At 42.6% G+C, this 10,108-nt stretch overlaps 1 protein-coding gene across 1 annotated transcript in view; it reads left to right on the top strand.

Annotated features, from left to right (window-relative positions):
* BLM (BLM RecQ like helicase) overlaps positions 1-10,108 on the top strand; it is a 60,266-nt gene that overhangs the window by 23,488 nt on the left and 26,670 nt on the right. Inside the window, exons 12-14 of the mRNA XM_044918307.1 lie at positions 6,305-6,411; positions 8,468-8,628; positions 9,158-9,170. Of these exons, the coding sequence (XP_044774242.1) occupies positions 6,305-6,411; positions 8,468-8,628; positions 9,158-9,170 (281 nt within the window). The remainder of the gene's footprint in view (positions 1-6,304; positions 6,412-8,467; positions 8,629-9,157; positions 9,171-10,108) is intronic.

Below are 10,108 nucleotides of genomic sequence, written 5' to 3'. Positions count from 1 at the left end.
GACCTGAGCCGAAGGCAGACGCTTAACGACTGAGCCACCCAGGCGCCCCTTTCCTTTTTCTTTTTGAACTCCTATTTCTCTTTCAGTTTCCCCACAGATTTTTATCCTAAGGTAATATGTTTTTATACATGAAGTCTTGTTTCTTACTCTGTCATACTTACCTGCAACAAAAATAGGTAATATAAATTAAAAGTTGTTTTTAAATTTCCCATGCCAAAATTTTCTTCCAGATTGAATTATTATAATCATTAGTTATATATAACTGATCAGAATAGTTTAACTGTATTTTTCAAATTTTAAGCATACATTTTGATTGGGAATGTAATTTAATGAGATAGGACTTCTTTTCAGTTAGCTGATACCTCTGTGGACAAATCAAGACAGTTCATATTTCTTATTTTTATAGATGTAAGCATTGAGAACCATTGCTCACATAAACATGTAGATGGGAATGGAAAGCATTTTATTATAGCAGTAACGCTCAATTATTTGAATTTTTTCTGACGTATATGCCAAAATTACATAATGATCTGTCATCAAAAATTATTTTTAATGATCTGTCAGTTGACAACTTAAGTCCTTTAAATTTTGTGGAAAGCAAAGAATTATAAACTATTTGGCAAAATAAGTCAGATCATTAGTTACTCACTTTACTTTTTCTGGGAAACATGCTATAAAAATATTTTACCAAGACTTATCTAATGACCATTAAATATTGTTGTTGCTGGGGCGCCTGGGTGGCTCAGTTGATTAATTATCCAAGTCTTGGTTTTGGCTCAGGTCATGATCTCAGAGTTGTGAGATTGAGCCCTGCGTCAGGCTCTGCACTAGGCATGGAGCCTGCTTGAGATTCTCTCTCCCTCTGCCCTTCCCCCACCAATCAATAAATCAATCAATAAATATTCTTGTTCATCTTTCACTGAAATGAATCTTGTATCCATTATATTCGGAAGAGTTGGGGGAATCAAAATGCTGTTAATTTCAGTACACCTTTTTAATATATTTTTGACAGGTATTTTTATTGTGGGATATGCTTTTAAATAATAGTTTTACCAAAATTCTGTGGCTACCAGTTAGCTTTTTCAAATACTGGGACATGACTACTATATAACCTGGTTGGCAAAGCCAGTATACATCACGAGACCCATCACCTAAATTAAACTTACTTTCATTTATTTAAAAGGAAAATTCTGACTTTGTTTCTCAATCCACATAAACTCTTTAGTACACATCCCCATGACAACTATCTCAATTTCAAAAGCAACAAGAGCTGAGCACAAATTGATTCCATTTCCTGACACGTCACTTAAAATGACATGAGTTTGACACCCTGGACCTAATCATAGTTACCAGGTTAATGTCAGCTGATACAGTGCTCCCTTAGTGAAGATACAGTCTAGAGTCTCAAGCTTTTTAAAAAATAAGATCTTTATTGAGATATAATTGGGGTGCCTGGCTGGCTTAGTCGGTAGAATGTGAGACCCTTGATCTCCAGGTGGTGAGTTCAAGCCCCACATTGGGCATAGAGCCTTCTTAAAAAAAAATAAATAAGAGAGAGGGAGATAATTGACACATCATAAAATTCACTCATTTAAAGTTTAGCATTTGGCGGGGGGGGAGGGGTTGTCTTTTCACAAAGTTATGCAGCCATCCCCCAAATCTAAGCATAGAACGTTTTCATCACCCCAAAAAGAAACCTGGAACTTGTTAGCGGTCACTCCCCATGCTCCCCTTCTCGTGTGTGCCCATTGGCTTTCCCTGAGCAGAGTTTTCTCAAGGCTTATCCATGTTCCCACACGTATCAGTACTGGGTTCCTTAAGGCTGAATAATCTTCCATTGTATGGGCATTCCGGGTTTATTTATACATTCATCAGTTGATGGGACCTTTCTCTGACTAGAATATTTGGTAATTCCAGACATCCCATTTTCCAACAGACCAAGTAAGACAAACTCTAAGCATCTGTTTACGTTCTCATCATAGCAAACTGTGTACAAGCTGCTTTTAGCCAGGGGCCCATGTGCTGGGTTCAGCGGGCCTTTTGCAGCTTTGTGGTTTTGAGTTTGAGATCGGCAGCTTTATTTCCTAATCTCATGTCATTTTATTATTTTTAGTAATTTGTTTGACTAAGTTAACATTTCTAAGGTGTTTTTTTAAATTATGACACAAATATTAAAAATTGTTCAGATTGGGGCCCCTGGGTGGCTCAGTCATTAAGCGTCTGCCTTCAGCTCAGGTCATGGTCCCAGGGCCCTGGGATCCAGCCCTGCATTGGGCTCCCTGCTCAGCGGGAGGCCTGCTTCTCCCTCTCCCACTCCCCCCTCTCTCGCTGTGTCTCTCTCTGTCAAATAAATAAATAAAATCTTAAAAAAAAAAATTTTTTTTTCAGATTATGTGCCAGTTTTTGATAACCGCTTTATTGAAATGTAATCCACATACCATACAATTCACCTATTTAAAGTGTACAATTCGATGGGTTTTAGTGAGTTTTACCACAATTTTAGAACGTCTTCCTCACCCTGCAAAAACACCCATGTCCGGTAGTCGTCACTGCCCCTCCCCCACACCCCCGCCGGCCCACGGCAACCTCTAATCCACCTTCTGTTTCTAGATCTGCCTGTTTTGGATATCTCATACAAATGAAATCACCCGATCCGTGGTCTTCTCTAACTGGCTTCTTAACATGATGTTTTCAAAGTTTATTGCTGAATAATAGTCCATCGTATGGGTGTGGCCCATTTTATTTATTGGTGAATATTGGGGTTGTTTCCATTTTTGGCTCTTATGACTAATGCTAAAATATATGTTCACACACAGGTGTTTGTGTGGACCCCTGTCTTCCTTTCTCGTGAGCACGCACGCAGGAGTGAAGTGCACATTTGTAGGGTGACTCTCTTTTTCACCTTCTGCAGAACTGCCAGGCTGTTTTCCAAAGGAGCTGCACCGTTTCCCATTCCTACCAGCAGAGTTCTCGTGCCCCCTGCACTTGATATTGTCTCTTTTTTGACCCAGACCTTTTTTAAAAAAAAATACATAAAACATTGTTCTGAAATTAAAGCATAGTGTAAAATGTAGGGAAAGGTAACAAGGCCATTCTTGTCTGTAGGCATTTCAGCATTTGTGTGGGTAGGGAGACTCACGCACCATTCCCAATGTAAGCCCAAAGCAACTCAAATGATTTTAAAGACCATCTACATCATTTGTATACCTGAGCAGTTCTTTTTATGCCATCATTCTGTCAGGACTGTGGTTTTCTTTGCTGCAACAGTGATTGTAAATAATTGACTGAGAACAATCGATCGAAGCAGTCCATCGACGGATCAGTCCTTTACCTACTGCTTTTTCTTGCCACAACCCGCTAAACGTTCCTCTGCCATTTCCAGCCCTAGAAAAGAGCTCTCAGTGTTTGGTGCATATAAATAGCAAAAGAGGGATGGTTTCAAAGGATTGGTTAACAGACATCTCACAAGACTCTTAGAGCAAGATATCCTGTGACAATAGCCAGCTATGCAAGAAGCAACATCGTAAGGTGAAAATCATCTCCACTCCCACCACTTTGCTCTCGACGTATCTGAAATCAGAATGTCCCAGCAAGGGCCAGCGTACTTCATTCCTCGTGTCACAGTTTACTCCCAGCAGAAATTTGTAAAACCCTTACAAGACAAGAAGCCCTACCAAGGGTTTCTGGTACTTTGATTAAAGAAAGTTTCAGGGGCACCTGGATGGCTCAGTTGGTTGAGCATTGGACTCTTGATTTCAGCTCAGGTCATGATCTCAGGGTCGTGGGATCGAGCCCAGCGTCGGGCTCCACACTGTGCATGGAGCCTGCTTAAGATTCTCTCTCTATCTCCCCCACCTCTCCACCCCTGCTTATGCATGCACACTCTCTTTTCAGAGATTATTTATTTATTTATTTATGAGATAGATAGCGTGGGGGGTGGGGGTGCGGTGAAGAGCAGAGGGAGAGGGACAAGCAGATTCCGCGCTGAACACAGAGCCCAATGCAGGGCTCGATCCCACGACCCTGAGATTGTAACCTCAGCCAAAATCAAGAGTTGGACGCTTAACCAACTGAGCCATCCAGGCGCTTCCCCCGCCTTAAAAAAAAGAAAAGATAAAGTTTCAGCTGCACCCATAACTATATTCAGTTTGTTCTGTGTGCTGTCCTGGAGGTTTTTACTGCCAGACCAGTGCTCGGTTGTGAGGTTCAGAATGGGTGAAAAGTGGGGTTTGTTTGTTTGTTTTTAGAAAGTGAGGGGACAGTTGTAAAAGGGAGAGGCGAGGCAGGGGTGACAAGCAGGATGTCAGGACTGCAGGAGCACCCTCAGATCAGTCTTCCGGGAGAAAATACATGTGAAAATGGAGGATCTGCAAATTGATTCCTTTACAGTTGTCTTTGCTTATGTACCGTTAGAAAGTCTTTGTGAACCCTTGGGGGACGCATACCCCAGTTTCAGACCACTGATTTAAAAAGAAGTTGGACTGTGGTTTAGCACTCTAAGGTCTGAGCAGGGGACGGAAGTTGGGGCATGTGGGGATGACACTTGGGTGCTGCTTAAAGCGGCAAGTGGGGTCCCCAAAGAAGGTGACGGGGAGAAGAGAAGGAGCCAGATGCTGGGGAGTGGTCCCCACTTAAGGAGTAAGCAAAGGAAGAAGACAGACAAATTAAAGGAGCAAGGGGGGCACGTCCATGGACTGTGAACTCGTCCGTGCCCGTAGGGGGTTTCTGTGCGGAGTGACAGGTCAGAGAGAATGAGGTCTGCACAAAGACCCATGCGCACGCCGCACGCAGCAGGAAGGTGACCACTCCCTGCTGCGTGGCCTTCTTGCCTGCGTAGCAGTCCCTTCATGCACACGCTGCCCTCCACATACAAGCCATTCTTCTGTCCTCAAACCAGATGAGCTTACCCTACCACTGGCAACAAAACCTGGACCCGACCAGCTTGGATTCAGGTACAAAGGCAGAAAGCCAGTGGTTTTATTCCCCATCTTCCTTCTCTCTGAGCCCCACCCCCCTGTACGTAGGCATCCTCCTTAACCATGGGTTATTACAGTTACGGTCTCTTTCTTTTCTTCCATCCACATGGACACTGACATGTCTTTATGCTCCCCAACCTTAACTGTTCTGCAGTGTTACCTCTCCTTCCTGTGGAGATGTTGGGACCTGGGGTAGTGGGGGGTCCCTGCAGGGCCAAGGACCCTGTAACAATCCCCTCACCTTTCTTTAGGTTTTTTTTTTTTTTTTAATAAAGATTTTATTTATTTATTTATTTATTTGACAGAGAGAGAGCACAAGTAGGCAGAGTGGCAGGCAGAGGGAGAAGCAGGCTCCTCGCTGAGCAGGGAGCCCGATGCAGGACTCGATCCCAGGACCCTGAGATCATGACCTGAGCCAAAGGCAGATACTTCACTGACTGAGCCACCCAGGCGCCCCTGTTTAGTTTTAAAAGCCTGGATAGAACAATTTTGGCAGAATGGTAATGGCAAAAGCTAGAATGGAGGTGCCGAGAATTGAAATTGGATGTACGGTTAGTTGGTTGGGGGCCTAAGTGTCTTCTGAGAAACTTGCCATTGGAGGGAAAGAAAGAGATGAGGTGCCAGCCACAGTGGAATATAGGGTCCAGAGGAGCTTCTGTTGCTTTTAGGATTGGTGGTCCTATAGAACATACTCAGACAAAAGGGAAGAATTCGTGGAAGAGACTGAAATACAAGAGAGGAGAGAGTGGAGAAAAGCCCCCTAAGGAAGCGGGAAGGAGGAAGTGGGCCACCAAGAGCAAAGGGCCATCGAAAGGGGAGTGCGTCTGTCTCTGAGTCAGCCACATCCCCTTTGGGGCTCAGAGCAGAGGACAGTGACCCATGATGTGTAGGGCGTGAGCTCCCACTGCCGCCCTGCCATCAGCTCTTCGTGTAAACAGTCAAAACTTGGGAACGCCGGTGGCCTAAAGACGTGTGTTTTCTCTGATTTTCTTAATCTTTTAAATAATGTTTTGGCTGGCTCTGCTTGTCAACCTCGTCCTGACGACTGGGCTCCCGACTCACCTGTCTTTCTACACGTTCTCTTCTACAGCCCTCCTGATTCCTTGTCATCTCATCCATAGACATTTGCTCCTTATCCCCGTTCTGTCCACGAACCCTTCACCTGACTTCCGTTCCAGGGTTCTGTTACGCAAGCTGCCGGTGGTCGTATTCAGCTTGAGATGGCTTGATAATTAGGTTGGCATAGTGAAAAACCAGTGTTTAATGTGTGAAGGTGGCTAAAACTGTATTTTCTTACAATAACAAAATTTTGTGTTTGGGACTTCTAGGTTCAGCATGAGCTTTAACAGACATAATCTGAAATACTACGTGTTACCGAAAAAACCCAAGAAGGTGGCATTTGATTGCTTAGAATGGATCAGAAAGCATCACCCAAGTGAGTACAGCCATGTGACAGATTATGTCCAGAAGTAATAAATGTCTTTTTATTACCACAATAGAATATATCAATGTGGGCGCTTGGGTGGCTCAGTCGGTTAAGCGACTGCCTTCGGCTCAGGTCATGATCCTGGAGTCCCGGGATCGAGTCCCGCATTGGGCTCCCTGCTCGGCAGGGAGTCTGCTTCTCCCTCTGACCCTCCTCCCTCTCATGCTCTCTGTCTCTATCTCATTCTCTCTCTCAAATAAATAAATAAAAAATCTTTAAAAAAAAAAAAAGAATATATCAATGTGCATATTAAACATTTCTTTTTTCGTTATAATAGCACTAACTAGCTATTTATAGAACAGAATATTGCAACTCTCTCAATCCTGGAAATTATAAAATCGCATTTGGTTTGATAACAATAAACCCTAAGAAAAAGTATATGAAATATTACCTCCTACACAGCTGTGTTATAATTCACGGTTTCAGTGTCTCTCCTTTGGCTTCTGTTGGTATGAATTACACCGATCTCTATGTTAGGGCCTTCTCCCAAGAGTGCCTCTGAGTTCTGTTAACTAAAATGAGATCCTGAAATGCCTGGTAGTTTTCCATGTAACCCCTTTTCTACTTTCCCGCAGAGAATTGTTTCTGTTAACCACCTCTGTTTCATTTTTTGAAAACTAGTATACATGTTTGCAGGGCGCCTGGCTGGCTCCATAGGAGCAAGCAACTCTTGATTTTGGGGTCGTGAGTTCGAGCCCCACGTTGGGTGTAGAGATCACCTTTTTTTTTTTTTTTTAAGATTGTATTTGTTAGAGAGCACGAGCAGGGGGGAGGGGCAGAGGGAGAGGAAGAAGCAGACTCCCCACTGAGCAGGGAGCCTGATGCGGGACTTGATCCCACGACCCTGGGGTCATGACCGGAGCCAAAGGCAGACACTTAACTGACTGAGCCACCCAGGTGCCCTGGAGATCACTTTAAAAAAAAAATTAAATCTTAAAAAAATTATTATGTGTGTTTGTTTGAACAAATCAAACGATGCAGGGATAGACTAAGAAGTCATCCACGATCTCCCTCCCAGGCCTCCTTCTCCCAAGCAGAGAACGTAGACAGCTTGTCTGTCTATACCTTTGGCTCTGCCAAGGAGAGAGGACTTTTTCTTTCATAACTTTTGTTTTATGACTCTAGAAACAGTACATATAATACGTGTTCACTGAAGAAAAACCGTGAAAGCAACAAGAAGAAAGGAGCAAAAGGCAAAGCTTATCTCAAGACAAGTCACCATTACCGTCCAGGGTTTATTTCCTTCCAGCAGTTGTGTGCATTTTTCTTTCCATTAGCATACTGTGTCTACAGCTTTCCTACCCTTAACCTGTTTTATATCTTGAGCAATTTCATGGGTTTTTTTTAAAACTTAGAAATCACATAAAAAGTTTCAGTATATCTTATTTCATAATGTCCTTTCTTAATTTCCTAATGTTGGCCATTAAAATTTTTCTGATTTTCAAAAGGAGAAACAAAACTTTTCGTAGAAATCCTTGTACCACTTTATTTCCCAGATTAGTTTCCTAGAAGGAAACTGAATCAAAAGCTAGAAGCATTTGTAAGGCTGATACGTGCTGCTACACACTTTCCACAGCGTTTATGTAAGGGTCCCCTCCCATGTTACCGCCCATGTGAAGTAGAGCCCGGGCTTCGTCCAGGTCCACCCCAGGAGCCATTCGGGGGACAGAACAAAAGGTCACATCTTGTGATTTCCCGTACACGTGAACTCCTTGCTTAAATTACTCTGTGTGACCCCGCTCTACTCTAAAAGACTATGGAGGTCTGCTTGTGGTTTGTTTATTTCTAAGAACATAATGAGGGGCACCTGGGTGGCTCAGCTGGTTCAGCGTCCTACTCTTGGATCTCGGTTTGCAGCTTGATCTCGGGGCCGTGGGTTCAAGCCCCGCATTGGGCTCCGCGCTGGATGTGGAGCCTACTTAAAAAAAAAAGAACATGACAAAAATTGTGTTGTTATTTATGTCAAAAGCTCTCATGTCTCAGTACTGTTTTGGTTTCTTGGCAGGTGACTCCGGGATAATCTACTGCCTCTCCAGACGAGAATGTGACACCATGGCTGACACTTTACAGAAAGATGGTCTCGCTGCGCTTGCTTATCACGCCGGCCTCAGTGATTCTGCCAGGGATGAAGTACAGCACAAGTGGATTAATCAGGATGGCTGCCAGGTAACATTTTTTTAAATAAACAAATAAAGGAAATAATCTTTTATAGTATATGAACACGCTTGTACAGGCTGGATGAAAATTGTTTTTACTTTAAAGACTGCAAACATCAAAATAAGACTGAAATTTAAAAACAGATCTTTTTGAGACTTCTTAAGTTGCTTTTTCTTTCTTAAATAAAAAAAATTTTTTTTATTCAGTTGTAATTTACATGCCATAAAATTTGCCCTTTCAAAGTTTACAAGTTAGTGGGTTTTAGTATATTCACAAGGTTGTGCAAACATCACCACTGTCTGATTCCAGAATATCTCATCATCCCCGAAAGAAACTCCATACCCTTTAGCATCCACTCCCCAGTCCCTGGCAACCACTAATGGAACCACTGCTGTTCTGTCTCTATAGATTTGGCAACCTCTATAGATTTGGCAACCTTTACATTTCATATAAATGAAATTATACAGTATGTGTTCTTTTGTGACTGTTTTATTTAGCATAATGTTTTTAAGACACTGTGTATCTCTTTGTACACCAGATAACATTCCATGGTATGGATATATCCTAGTTTGTTACCCATTCATCAGTTGGTAGACATTTAGTTGCACCCACTTTCTGGCTATTATGAATAATGCTTCTGTGAGCATCTGTGTACATGTTTTTGTATGAACATGTTTTCAGTTCTCTTGGGTAGATACCTAAGAGTGGAATTGCTTAGTCATATGGTAACTCTCTGTTTAACTTTTTGAGGAACTACCAAACTGTTTTCCAAAGCAGCTACAGAATTTTACATTCCTACCAGTGATGTATGAGGTTCCAATGTCTCTGACTTCTTATTATTACTACTTTTTTTTTGTTTTTTTAAACTATATCCATCCTAGGGGATGTGAAGTGGCATCCCACTGTGATTTTAATTTGCATTTCCCTAATAACTAATTGTGTTGAGATGTCTGAGATGACAGATTTGTCACCCAAGTGGATCAAGAGGGAGGAAGCTAAGAACACTCTAGGCATCCCGTACGGTGGCAGGTGCCAGCCTTGGATAGATCTTTCTAAATACAAGGATGAATTTGAGAAAAATGACTAATAACTTTTTTTTTTAGCCTGTGAAGTTTTCAGTTCACAAAAAGAGAAATTACCCCAAAGATTCAATGGAAAAATATCTCTCAAAATTATTTTGTAACAGAAAACAGGAGAAAATCTTAGAGGATATTAGCCTAGTGTCCTTGGAAAGATGTCAGAATACCTGGCGTATATGAACTAGAAGTACTTTGCCATAAGAAGATCACAGGCTGAGGGCGCCGGGGTGGCTCAGTTGGTTGAGCGACTGCCTTCGGCTCAGGTCATGATCCTGGAGTCCCGGGATCGAGTCCCGCATCGGGCTCCCTGCTCGGCAGGGAGTCTGCTTCTCCCTCTGACCCTCCTCCCTCTCGTGCTCTCTGTCTCTCATTCTCTCTCTCGCAAATAAATAAATAAAATCTTTAAAAAA

This window comes from Neomonachus schauinslandi, chromosome 9, assembly GCF_002201575.2.
Source record: "Neomonachus schauinslandi chromosome 9, ASM220157v2, whole genome shotgun sequence".
Taxonomy (NCBI): Eukaryota; Metazoa; Chordata; class Mammalia; order Carnivora; family Phocidae; genus Neomonachus; species Neomonachus schauinslandi.
Note: the sequence above shows the minus strand (reverse complement) of the source record. Positions and strands in the feature narration are given on the sequence as shown.